This window comes from Nelumbo nucifera, chromosome 1, assembly GCF_055504915.1.
Source record: "Nelumbo nucifera cultivar China Antique chromosome 1, China Antique-T2T, whole genome shotgun sequence".
Classification (NCBI taxonomy): domain Eukaryota; kingdom Viridiplantae; phylum Streptophyta; class Magnoliopsida; order Proteales; family Nelumbonaceae; genus Nelumbo; species Nelumbo nucifera.
In genome coordinates, this window is record NC_142649.1 from 37,987,571 (window position 1) to 38,001,998 (window position 14,428).

Consider the following 14,428-nt stretch of genomic DNA (forward strand, 5'->3'; position numbering starts at 1 on the left):
ATCAGTTTCAGCAGCTTGGCAGTCCAATAATCAGCCAAATAGCACTTCCAAAACAACCCAGAAATTTCTGAGTAGAATCAGTCCAGCAACAGTGGGCCGAATGGAGGTGGGCTTTAAATGCTTTAACAGTCCTCCCAAACAACAAAAAATAACCCAGCAAAGGACTGAGAAAAGACTTACAGTAAGAGAGTCTCTGGTTTGAACTATAAACCAGGCCGAACACTTGTTCTCTGAGATAACTTCGAAATTCTTTTTCTTTGATTTCAAATCAGGCCAAACAACTTGCTCTCTGATTCTTCCTGGTCACCGAACCCTTCTCCAAGTGTATAGAAACTTGGGCACCCTCCAATGACTTCCAAGAACCAGGCGGATGACTGTAAACTTTCAGCCCTTGAACCTCCTCATATAGTTGGCTGAACTAGAACCACATGAGGGACACGCCAAGCAATGGCCCGCTCTGATAGCAAGTTGAAAAACAGCCCACTTGATGTATGGAACTGTTTGAGATTAGATGCAAACCAGAAAAAAAAACAAACAAGAAAGGAAGAGAAGAGAGAGCTGGCGCCCTCCTACGAGTCGGGTTCTACTCGTTTGGAAACAATTGATCACTCCTTACAAGAACGCGACGCCCTCCTAGCCGACGTCCGCCTTCGCTTACAGTAGGCCCAGCTCCGCATGAAGCTCCACTATGACAAGCACCACCGGGAACTGTCATTCGACCCAGGACAATTTGTTTGGTTGAAACTCCAGCCCTACCGGCAACGCTCCTTGCGCCACAAGGCTGCCCCGAAGCTGGCCCCTAAGTTCTATGGGCCCTACAAGGTTCTAAGACGGATTGGCAGTGTGGCCTACTAGCTGGACTTGCCTAAGACCAGCCGGATTCATGATGTCTTCCACATCTCCTTTCTGAAGCCATTTACGGGTGTTCCTCCGGACCAAGTTCCCTCCCTGCCACCCTTGAAAGATGGCAAGCTGGTCCCCCAACCTAAAGCTGTCACCTGCTCTCGTTTCAATCGTGGAACCCTTGAAGTCTTGGTGGAATGGTGTAATTTACCATCAACAGAAGCCACATGGATCCCATTGGCGGAGTTCCAAGCCACATATCCAGAGTTCGAGCTTGAGGACAAGCTCGTAGTCCAGGAGGGGAGTAATGTTATGGACGCCTTCCTCAGGAAGACGTACCATCGTCGCCGGCAGCAACAGGCACCTGACCCACCGCCAGCAACAGCAATGATTCAGTGATACTCATCCTACCCAGTTCGACAACAGCAGCCTTATCTAGATTAGATTAGCTCATTTGCTTGTTCTTATCTTATTGTTCTTATCTCTTATCTTATCTTGTTAGTAGCTTATCGGATTAGGATTAGCTTATCTTATCCTTAACAAGATAGAACTGGAAGTCTCCCTATTCAGCAAGGAGACTCCCTTTGATTAGGACTCTTGTAATCTCCTATTTAAGGAGATCCCATTATTGAATGAGATATCGAATATTCAGTTGAAGAAGTGAGTTAGGAGAGTTGGTGATCTCTTGAACAAATCACCAGAGGCGCCAAGATAGGTTCATCAAGAGCAGGAAGGAACAAGGGAAAACAGGAGGTTTTCCCCGTGGACCGACCCGTGACAAGATCCTATTCCCGGGCCCTCAACATTCTACCCCCATGGAACATCTTTGAGTAGTTACTATTTAGCAAAGAACATGTCATCCCTATGCTCCTTAAGTATGACTAGGGGCTTGCCCTTTTTCTCCAAGAACTCTTGTATTTCACTCGCTCAAATGGACCACACAATCATGGGCAGAATCATATACCAAATGATTTTTCTGCTTCTACTTGGACTTTTGATCTGCCATCTGCTTATGGTTGTATGTTTGAGTAGTATATTAGACAGTTGGTATGCCTCTGTAGAAATTCTGCAAGAACAAGAATCCTATTATTACCTTTCAATCTACATTATATGTCTTCCTCTGATTCTGTTGCAGGTCACATGTATTCCTCCTGGTGCTTTGGTGGTAGCATCCTCAGAGAAAACAGAAGTTGAGATGTTTGCAGTAGGAGATAATGTTCTGGGTATACAGTGCCATCCAGAATTTTCGAAGGATGTCATGATGGATATAATAAATAGGCGCCTTTCTGGAAATATGATTACTGTATGTCTCTAAATCTCTGGTTTTCTCAAAATTTATTTTCAGAATGTTTACATCCCTCATATATAGAATCCAATAAAGGGTCCAACTACAGTGCATTTACAAATATTTGCTGCACGTTAAATCAAGATTTCAGCTAGTGACGTTAAACTCACATTGTCTATTACTTTTCATTGGTTCACATTTCAAAAGGTGTATTTACCATCAAGACTCTTAACACTTTTAAAGATGTCAGCTGTGAAGTGTCATTTTATTACCTAGTTCACATTTTTGGTCTAACAGAGCAGTTCATGCACCATAGATTTTGCCTACAATCAATTAGAGATTTCAAGAATTTTGTAGATTAAAAGTAGAACAGGTAAAAGAATAAACTGCTTGTTTATTTATTCCATCAACGTAGAGAAGAATAATTTGTTATTTAAATTATATTTTCATGTTTTAATAGTCCTAGTAGCTCTTGACCCTAGAACTACTAAAATAAACCAAAGCCTTATTAGTGACCAATGTATTCCCAATGAGATAAACCAAAGCCATATTAGCGAGGTTAAATGCTTAACTCTATTCCAGATATGGAAATTTTCAAAACTCTTAACTCTATTCCGGATCTGAAAGCTCTTGGCCCATGGGTTAAATGCTTTATTTTTCAAAAAATATTGGGCAATAATTTGCGACTCTGTGTGTAGAGAGGTCAGAGCCTTTTTCCACTCGGGGAAAATGAGCAAAGCTCTAAATAAAACTTTCATCACTCTTATCCCAAAAAAAGGGAACCCAGATTTAGTTAATGACTTTAGGCCTATTAGCCTTTGCAATGTGGTTTACAAAATCATTGTGAAAATTCTGGTTAATCAGATCAAACTGCTTTTGGAGGATTTCATTTCCCCTTTCCAGAGTGCATTTGTTCCAAAGAGACAAATTTCTGATAACATCTTGATTGCCCATGAAATGTTGCACTCTATGAGAAAGAAAAAGGGTAAACAAGGTATAATGGCTTGCAAGATTGATATGGAGAAAGCCTATGATAGGCTTGAATGGGACTTCATTGAAAAAGTACTTCTTAGATTTGGATTTCATAGCAAATGGATTTCTTGGGTTATGGAGTGCATAAGATCCTCTTCTTTTCAACTTTTGATTAATGGTACTCCCTCTAGGGAGATCCAGCCCTCTAGGGATCAAATAGGGAAATCCTCTGTCCCCTTACATTTTTGTGCTTTGTGCTGATATTCTGGCTTGATCCTTTGAAAGAGAATCTTTAAGTGGGGAAAAATTAATTGGTAGTAAAGTTTTAAGAAATGGGCCTGTGATCCCTATTCTGCAGTTTGTAGATGATTGTCTCATTTTTTCTAAACCCACAATTAATGCATGTTTCAAAATAAAAGACATTCTGCTTCTGGATAGGTTTGCAATTGCTTCAGGCCAGAAGCCAAATTTCTCAAAATCCTCAGTGAGTTTTTTCAAAAAATATTCCAAATAGATTGCAATGAATCATGGATAAAATTTTGAAAATCCCTCTAGAATCCAAAAATTCTAAATATTTGGGGACCCCCATCTTGGAGGGGAGAATCAAGAAAGAGAACTTCAAGAACTGCATGAGAAAATTACCAATAAATTAGCAGGTTGGAAAAAAATACGCTTTCCTTGGCGGGAAAGTTGACTCTTGCCAATACCTCGCTAGGAACTTTACCTCATTTCATCATGAGGTGTTTTAAAATTCCAAATAGTGAGATAGATGATTTGGACAAGACTCAGAGAGAATTTATCTGGTCCAAATCTAGTGAAAGGAAGCCCACCCATCTTCTAAGTTGGAGAAAAGTATGCACCCCTAAATATCTCAGTAAAACAAACTTCTAGGAAGCTAACTCTAAGAAAGTGATCTCGTGGCCATGGAGGGGGATCCTAGCTTCCCAGGAAGTTATTAATAGGGGTGTTGGGTGGAAAATTGGTAATGGGTTAAATGTGAAATTCTGGTTGGACATATGGGCTGGAGACAATTCCCTCAGTTATGATGTCATCCATGATGTTTTTCAAAATATGGATCTCATGGTTAAGGAGGTGATGAACGTTGATAGAACTTGGAATGAAGGGCTCATTAAGTCTTTAGTTCATGTAGGGTCGTGGAGGAAAATTCAATCTATCCTCATCCCCTCTAATAAAGAGGAAAATCTGGTGTGGAGGTTATCCTCAAATGGTGATTTTACAATCAGATTGGCTTACAAGCTAGAGTATTTGGCTTCTCAAAACAATGCACCTCCTCAGAGTGAAATGAGAAGTATTTGGAAATTACTCTGCCCTCCTAAATTACAAGCTTTCCTTTTCCTTCTTCTAAACCATAAATTCCCCACAAAAAGGTTTCTTATTAGAAGGGGCTATAACATTGATAGCGCCTGTGCAATCTGTGGTGAGGAGGATCTTGATCATATTTTCAAAGATTTCCACTATGCTAAACAAGTTTGGCGGGTAGTGGGGGCAAATATTGATGGCTCAGTGGAGGATAATAATTTGGTTATAGATTGGTGGAGGACTTCCAAATCGAGAATTAATAAGAACGAGTCCTTCGATTTGTGGTTTAACGAAAAATGTGCAATTATTTTATGGTACATTTGGAAAAACAGAAATGAGAATCTGTTCAACAATAAATTGATGCCTCCCCCTGTTCTAATCGAGAAAGCTACGGACCTGTTCTTTAGGGTTAAATCCTCTCATGAAGGTGATATCAGACCTCACTAGAAGTCGTGGAAGACCATTTACTGGGATGGCCCGCAAGAGGGGCCATCAAAATAAATTTTGATGCCTCTTGTAATAGGGATGGCATGTGCTTGGTTGGTTGCATTGTTAGGTATCATTGTGGTTGGGTTTTGGAAATAAAAAACTATTGCATTGGAAAAACTACCATTAATGTAGCTGAAGTGTGGGCCGTTTGGGAGGCCCACAATGTCACACTAAATTTCAGAAGTTTTCAGTGCTCATCGAGGGAGATTCAAAATTGGTTATCAATTGCCTAAAGAAACGTGCTACCCCCCCATGGAACCTTTTGACAATCATAGAAGAGTGCTGGGATCTGAAAGAGAAGATGGATCATGGCTTCTCCTATCACCATGTCTTCTGGGAAGCAAACAAAGCTGCTGATTGGTTGACTCATGCTGCATTTCTGAATATATCCCCTAACCCCACCTCCATTCCCCCGTGTTGTGTAGCATCTTCTGTTTTATCAAATAAATGTAAAAAAAAAAGATAACTAAACAACATTTCATGTGACTTCTAGATGTTGTGGAGCCTAACATTATGGGCTTGGGCCCTCTTATGCTTATGTTATGCTAGTTATCTCTTTTCTTTCTTATTAGGCCTAACAGGCCTGGGTTTACATTGTATTTAAGATATTTCTTACTACCTACTAATTAAGGGCATATTTGTCATTGTACTTTTTTCTTTGTTATTGTACTTTCTTTCTTAATGCTGTAATATAAAAGATAGTTGCGGGCGGGGGTTAGAGTGTGCCACTCATTTCTCTCAACCTTTCTTCTTCTCTTTAAGGCTGAATGTAGACATGGTATCAGAACATTGATATTATAACTTCTACTGGTTCGAAATCTATTCTTTTGCTGCTTTATCTTCCTTATTTCTCTTATTTCTGCTTAGGATTGTCAAAGAAACCTCAGTTATGCTCGTGATGCTCTAAAACTAGTTTCTTCCTAGGTTTTTTCCTTGGGAGAAGGTTCAAGTGGTCCTAGAACAGGTTCAGTTATGCCCTACTAGGGCAAGACAAGCTGTGAATAGTCTCTGGACTACCAGAGTAACTTGCGGTAGGTAGGTTAAGACTGTGAATTGCTAGCAGGTGCAGTTGAAGAAGCATTTCTGACCACACTTCTAGTTGACTGGAGTTGAAGGATTGCTTGTTGACTTGTTACTTGAAGTGTTTAGAGACTGAACAGTAATAGGTTGCAAGCCAAGAAGCACCTTACTGTTGGTAGTGCAGGAGTTTGCAGGCCAGGTGTTTGATTAGTGTTGCAGCTTAAATTTTCCTTTACATTCTCTTGCTGTCATTTGGGAGTGGCTTCCCAACTTATAGGCCGAGCAGTACTAATTGTATCTGTTGTTTCTGGGTGAGTTTCAAGTTCAGCAAGAGTTCATTATGTCCTCAAGCCAAGTGAAGTAACTTCTAAATCAACCAAGTGATGGTTTCTTTAACATGGAGAACCCTAGTTCTCCTAGTCTTCATCACAAATGCGAAGTTAGACGAATACAACTTCAAGGAGTGGTTTATTTCAGCAAAATGTCTTACCACAAGTGTGGTTTGCTACAGTATATCAATGGACGAGTCAAAGAACCTAAGATGGAAGAACCTACATATGGGGCTTGTACAGAGAAAAAATGCTTTGGTCATGACATGGTTGCTATCCTCCATGACACCAAAGATTGTTAGGGCAGTTCAGAAGTGCCCTACAACCTATAAAATTTGGGAGAAATTATCTACTACTTGTGGACAGAAAAAAAATGCAAGAGTTTATAGATTGACATAAGACATTGCAATCTTAACTCAAGGAAATTTGCCGATTGCAACTTTGCTACTCTTGAAAGGCTTTGTGAGGAGTTTGATCATCAACTTATTTTATTTTTTGGAAGAATTCTGAAAACCAAGAAATGTACCGAAAACAAATTGAAGGGAGGGTGTTCAAATTCCTTCATGGACTTGACTCTTCCAATGTTTTAAAACGCGGAGGCGTTACGCGAGGCATTCCACTACCTAGAGGTGTGAGGCATAGTTCAGAACGCAAGAGGTGTAAGCCTCCTTAAGAGCAGGGGGGTTCAGAGGAGGATGAAGAGGAAGGGGGGATCTCATTTTTTTCTTTATTTTTAATAAAAATCTTTTTTATATTAAGAAGAATAAAGATTTGAAAGGGGGGTGGGGGGGTCTGGGGGGCTTTGCCCCCCAGTCGAAGGAGTAGGGGGCAAACCACTTTCTTTCCCCTTATCTTTTCTTCCCTTCCCTTTCCTTTACTTTTCTTTCCTTTTCTCTTTTTTTCTTATCTTTCTTTTTCTTTCCCTTCCCTTTCTTTTCCTTTCCTTTCCTTTCCTTTTTTTTCTTTTTTCTTTTTTTTTGTCTTTTTATATCAGATGTGCATGAGGCACATGAGGCGTACGCCTCTAGCACACCTCATGAAAAAAGCGCAAGAGGTGTACGCCTCTTGCACCTGATGCGCATGCCTCAGATGTGTCAGTGCCTCCCATGCCTTTTAAAACACTGGACTCTTCTTATGCATTAGATCTCAGATTTTGGAGGGAGCTGAACTTCCTTCTTTGTAGCATGTATTCTTCTTGACTATTAGAAATAAGGAGGGGGAGGAGATAAGAAAATTTTGAAGTGCTCTCATTGTGGAGCAGAGAAACATACCAAGATGCCTACTGGATCTTGCATCCCCATCTCAAACCAGCAGCTCTTAGAAAGGAGGAAAAGCCAAATAAAGGCCAAGGAATTTTTGGGCATGTAGCAAGTTCAAATATGGTGGATGGAGTGCAAAAGTCTAGAACCCCTAGTGCTTCTTCTTGTGTGAGACAGATCACTCCTAACAGCTTCCCTGAGTTCACAACTAAAGAGGTAGACATCCTCAATTGATCGAAACAATTCACTATTTATTCCTCATCCTTTGCTAAGACATGCATTACTTCTGCCTTTAGTGCCATTCAGCCTCATTCCTATGGCTCATGGGTCACATTGACTCGGGCCTCCAACACATGACAAATACTTCTTCCTATTTCAAAAATCACCAAGACCTTGGATTGTATTGTTACTTTTTTTCCTACACACTGTCTTTCAGGACTGGCTGATGAGGCAAATGATTGGGAATGGTCTTGAGGTTGGAGGTTTCTACTATCTCAATCAAGATATTAATTCAGCTCTTAAAGCTTTAACAAGTCATAACCATGAATGCAAGGAGTCTAGTGCTTCTATCTATGTTTGACATGTCAGATTGGGTCATTTATCTTTTATGTTGTTAAGAGTTTTGTTTTCAAAGTTATTTGAAAGAGTGTCAATTGAGAGTCTATTTGGTGAAATGTATCAATTGTGTAAGCATTGTAGAACAAACTATCCAAGCTCTAGTAATGAAGTTTTGTTCCTTTTGATTTGGTTCATCTAATGTGTGGGGTCTTTCACCCATTATTTCTATGGATGCCTATCATTACTTTATTATCTTTATTGATCACTTTACGAGGTGTACTTGGATTTACGTGATGAAAGAAAGAGAGGAGGTACCTAGAATCACTATAGTCTTTGCAAGATGATTAAGACTTAGTTTAGGAAGAAGATTAAATAATTCCATTTCTAACAATGTGGGTGAATGTTTCAAGAACTCTCTAAATGTGTTTTTTGAAGATGAGGAACGTTACATCAGTCTTCTTGCAATTACACTCCACAACAAAATGTAGTTGCATAGAGGAAAAATAGACATCTATTGGAAATTGCTCTTTGCTCTCTTGTTTCAAAGCAAGGTGCCAAAGAAGTTCCAGTCTCATGTTCTCACTGCATCTTATCTAATCAAGATGCCATCCAGAGTATTGGGTCCCCCTTCTTTGTTCTGTGTCCAAATGAACCTGTATTTTCTTTCCACCAAAGGTTTTTTGGTTGCGTGTGCTTCATTCATGTCAATGATCCTTAGAGAACCAAGCTAGATCCTGAGGCAATTACTTGGAGAACCAAGTGTCTAGATCCAGTTACTGGGAGGAAAATCATCATAAAAGATGTCACCTTTCATGAGTCTCAGTCATTTTTTGACCCTCAAAATTTTCTTCAGAGTGAGACTTGTAGGGTTGAAGAGACTTCCTTGGGACCTAATCCTTTTGTTCCTGCTCCTGCTCCTCTTCCAACATCTCTTCTTGACTCGGTCCCTACTGAGCTCACTGATTCTACTTGTCCAGTTGAGCCTCTAGTTAATTGGGCCCAATATGGTAATGCTCCTTGCATAGAAGACACTGCTTCTAACTGTTTGATGTATGTGTTTATCAAGCAATCTTTATCAATTGCAACATTGAAGGGTCCCTGGTAGAAGTTTAATATGTGGGTATTGCAGGACTTCTTTGTACCATTACCATGTTGGTATCAGATTGAGTGGACTTTATTTTTTTTGAACATTTTAACCATTTTTCCAATAAAAAAAGAAACATTTTGACCATTTTCTTTCTATTTCTTATTTCTTTCAATTATTTAATTAACTAAAAGAACTATCAATCACTTAAGGGAGAGTGACGAGGGGAAGAGAAGCAATTGCTTGAAATGTTTGCACTTTTCCTTCAACATCATTAAGTACAAATTTAGTTGACATCAGATTCAGTATCATTCTTCTAGATATATTTCCAAAATCCAAGAAAAAATTATGATAATATCCAGTTATAAGGTTCAAAATATAGCATAATTTCTACTGACCCTACTAAGTTTAATTAGTTGTGTAATTTTGTTCGCTTCATGGTGTCAAGTTCTCATCATTTTATTGATGGAAGCAGCACTATTCAAGTTTCATCCATTTTCAAATAATCAAAAGAATTAGTTATTGTAAATTCTTTGAAAGTGTCTGGCCAGTTGCAAGTCTCACCAATACTAGAAAACTCATGGTTGACTGGTATCATCTGATATGCTTTAGTAAGGGGTGGTGTTTTTCTCTCTGTTTCTCCATTTCGTATAACTTATTTTATTTGTGGGCAAGATTTAGTCATTAATTTTCTCTGCATTTGTTTCCTAGTGTTGCTATATATGTTGATCCTGTTATGAGTTTTTAATTGATAAAATCTGAATGCATGTAGTCTGAGGTGGCAAAGGCAGCAATTGAGAGCTTTGAGGGGATCCAGCCTGATCAAGAGCCACTAAAGGCATTGTGCAAGGCATTCCTGAAAGGACATCCTGGAGTTGAATAGCTGTTCTCATCCTTCGTGGTTGTTGAATTGAATCCAGTTTCCTCACATCACCACCTCAATGCTTGTTTCTTCAATAAACTATTATTTTCAATCAATAAGTACTATTACTGTTAATTGGAACCTCACATTACCATTAAAAATATGTTTGGAATTTTGTATTTGGCAAACTTAATTCATATTTTCTATATTTTTAGGGCCCCTTTGAGAGGCTTAAGCATTCATTGAGCTGTGTTGACTGAGCCACTTCGAACAAGCTACCAAAATTAGCTTCACCGAAAAGTTGATTTCTCAGCACAATGTAAGCGTTTTTGGGTTTTCCAGGTTTTTCATCAAACTTCAGGCTTCTAGGGCCTACCTTGCAACACCAAAAGCCACTGTAAGCGTCTTTGTTGTTGGGTTGGGAAAATCGCTAGTCCAAACCCTTTCAATCTCTTTTCTGAAGTTGAATTATTTTCTAAATTTTCCATTTATATCAATCATTCAAAGGTGAAGCTGCAACTTTAAATTCTCTATTTTATGTTGTTTATAAAGTTTGTATTGTTTTTTTTCTGTAGTAATTAGCGTCAATAGTAATTGCATGGGATTTTGGACATTTTTGTGCCTTTTATAAAAGGATTCTAATAGAGGCGGTCCACTTGAAACTGCGCTAAAAAGTGAAGGGGAGGTGAGTGTAATTACCAAACTTAAGGGGAGGTTTCAGCATTGGTCAGAAACTTTAGGGGAGGTTTCAGCATTTTACCTTTAACAAATTTTAAGGGAGGTTTTTATTACAGTGAAAACACATAGGAGGATTTTATTATGGTCAGAAAGCAGAGGTTTTTATATTTTACCCTTAAAATTTAAATGTTTAGTCATTGTGCCATTCAGCCCATTAATTCCCACTTCTCATGCCTTTACCTTTGAGTAAATTGCTGAAACCTCACTTAAAGTTTCTAGTTGTTGCTGAAATTCTCCTAAAGTTTGGTAATTGTAATTACTTTATTGAACTTTCTAATACAGTTGTAAATAGACCCTTTTTGGTCGAATTTTCTTAAAAAAGGCATGAAAATGTCCAAAATACCCATGCTATTACTTTTAACAAAAATGTTTTCCAATTTTTTTTTTCATATGAATCACCACCCTGAATCCTTCCAACCTCTTTTCTTAAATTTATTTATTTTTCAAATCTGCCATTCATATCAATCACTCAAAGGTAGAGTTGCAACTTTAAATTCTCTTTGGTTTTGTTGTTCATAAAATTTGTATTTATTTTCCATAGAAACCAATCTCTGTAGTAATTGCATGGGTATTTTGGACATTTTCATGCCATGTTTTAGAAGATTCTACCAATGGGGTCTACTTGCATTTGTATTAGAAAGTTCAGGGGAGGTGATTGCAATTACTAAACTAAAGGTGAGGTCTCAACAATAGTCAGAAACTTAAAGGGAGGTTTTAGCAATTTATACTTTAATTTGTATGCCCCATTAATTGTGTGGTCCTTTTACATTTTAATATTCAAATTAAACCCACTATTTGTCACCATTAATGCCACTAATTGTTGATTTTCAAATCTTGCCATTTATTTACCTAAGAAATACAAGCTAAAAAAATATTGACTTCCACGCTATAGTAAGACAATAGAGGTAGTGGTTGGACACTCACATAGACTTTAGTTAACTTGGGGGATAACATTCAAATAAATAATTTTATATATGAATGTCCAACCAAATTTATATATATATATATATATATATATATATATATATATATATATATATATATATATATATCATTAAAATCAGTATCTTATAAAAATTAATGAAATGAATAACTATCAAAACCATAATTCCATATTTATATCAAAAAGTTGTTTTAATTTTTCAATAATTTATAAAAATGAAATACTAAAAAAATCTTTCTTTTAATAGCTAAAATTTATAAATTTGCATATGATATGTTAAATAGAAATCCTAATGAATCTACCATATATTTTTTAATTAGGATCATATGTTTCTATAAATTATTAATTAATATTTTAGTTTACAATAAATAACATATTTATTATTTATAGAAATAAAATTACTACTTCCAAACTATTTAAGAATTTCAGGTTAACTTATTTTTTGTTAATATACAAAGTAAAAAAATAATAAAATAGAAAATAATTGATTTTAAAATTAATATATAATGTTTGCATATAAGTTTGTGCCTTCGACCTTACATATGCTCATGAATATAACATATTTTTTATTTGTTATATAGTTCTATTATTACTCATTAATAATTTTGCTTAAATAAATAATATCTTATGAATGTCTTTATGCATATTTGTTATATATTTCTATTATTATTCTTATACTCTTGATTGATGCATTATTAACAAAATTTTATAATGTTTACATGTCCTGCTACATAGATTATGATGTATTTCTTCATGTTAATTACTAAAGTATGTATTTCTTACATATTTATATTTTATTCATAGTTATTTAAACCTTAGATTTAGTATTATTAAAGTATTTGTGGGATTTGGAGTTCCCCATTTTATCCATCTTTTTTTATTGTATTATTAATGTATTTAAACCTTACACCATGGCATATCATGAGTTTTTGTTGATTTCCCGACATATAATGGACTTTTGGATTCGCATTACGGCTTAACGTATTTTTGCTCATCATAAAATTTTGAACCTTGCATCATGGCATTTTGCTGATTTTCCAACATATAGTGGATTTTCTGTTTTGCGTCGCGGCTTAACATGTTGCTTCTTATTATAAATGTTAAACCTTGCATCATGCCATATCATGAGTTTTTGCTAACTTCTCAGCATATTTGCATCACAGCTTAACGTATTTTGCTTATCATAAAAGTTTTGAATTTTTCATCAAGGCATATCGTGACATTTTGCTGATTTCTCGATATACAATAGTACTTCCAATCTACATCACGGTTTAATATACTTTTATGGTGTCATAGAATGATTTCGATTGTGTTTCTAGTAGAAAATAAATTTCCTGATTGCACCGCGACTTATCGTGCTATATGCTATTTTTGTTATGTCTGACATGCGCTATGCCCCCCTCTTGAGTACAAACCATTCCTCAGCGATTAAGCAATCACACAATAAATAAAACTGGCCTGAACATGATGAAATGATGCTGCATAGGAACTCTTCTTCTTCGCCTTCCCTCACCATAATTCTCTTTCCTCGTTTTGCCTCTCCTCCAAACTTACCCTTTGCAAAAATCTCTGTGTTTCTTTTTTCGTAGTTTCCTACCTCACAACAAAAAAGGGCAGTTGTTAACACCCAATTTTTGCTCAATCCACCACTTGAACCCCCAATTTACCTTGAATGCCCTATTAGACCCTCACAATCTCTCTAAAACACCAAAAAACCAAAAAATCCCAACTTTTAGCCCTAAAGCCCCTAAATTTGATGGCCCAATCAACCCCTACTTTCACTTTTACCCTCAAATTAGACACCACAATCAAACTTAAGACCTTTCAAAATACCTACCCATAAAATTTCAGCTCAAGATTCTTCCGTTTACCGCTTCATCAAGCGAAGATTCCATTCCGATGCCTCTCGTTAGCCTAAACACTCGAAACCCAGATTCCCTTGATCTTAACACATCCGGATCAATCAAACCACACCATTAAACTCTGGATACATCAAAATACCTACCCATAAAGTTTTAACCCCAAATTCTCCCATTTACCCTTTTATCAAACTAAGATTCTGTTTCGAATCATCATATTGACCCAAATTCCTACGATCTTGACTCTCCAAGACTAATCAAACATCACCATCAAATCTCAAACATCTTCAAATACCCACCTATAAAATTTCAGCCCAAAACACCTTTGTTTACCCCTTAATCGCACCTAGATTCTGTTTCGAGGCTTTAGATTGATTGGAATCCAAATCCTTCTAATTCGGGCTCAGCTGGCCCAATCTGACCTTACCGATCACCTTGGACTATTCAAAAACCCTACCTTATGAAATTTCACCCAAAACTTCCTTTATTTGCCCCTTTATCGCACCAAGATTTTGTTTAGAGGTTCTAAATTGACTGAATCAAGCCCTTTCCAGATCTACCCAATCCGGACCCATTTAACTCAATCTGACCCCACCAATCAACTCAGAACATCCAAAAACCACCACCTACCAAATTTCAACCAAAAAATACCCTAATTTACTCCATCATCAAAAAAGGTTCCATTTTGACCAATCTCGTGGGTTCACACACCCAAACCCTCTCTATGGTGAAACCCATCTCAACCCTCCATCTTTTGACACCTTAGAATCAGTTAGACCCAGATTTTTAAAATTACAAAAATACCCTTGAATTTACTCAAAATTATAAAATTGCCCTTTTCCTTACCTGTAAATACAACATAATCTT

General features: G+C 37.1%; 1 protein-coding gene across 2 annotated transcripts in view; it reads left to right on the forward strand.

Annotated features, from left to right (window-relative positions):
* LOC104590921 (gamma-glutamyl peptidase 3-like) overlaps positions 1-10,263 on the forward strand; it is a 48,501-nt gene extending 38,238 nt beyond the window's left edge. Inside the window, exons 3-4 of one of the 2 annotated variants that reach the window (XM_088896439.1) lie at positions 1,979-2,146; positions 9,932-10,263. In XM_088896439.1, the coding sequence (XP_088752565.1) occupies positions 1,979-2,146; positions 9,932-10,042 (279 nt within the window). In that variant the 3' untranslated portion in view covers positions 10,043-10,263. The remainder of the gene's footprint in view (positions 1-1,978; positions 2,147-9,931) is intronic. The other variant, XM_088896440.1, reaches the window with a different exon arrangement.
* The last annotated feature ends 4,165 nt before the right edge of the window (positions 10,264-14,428 follow it).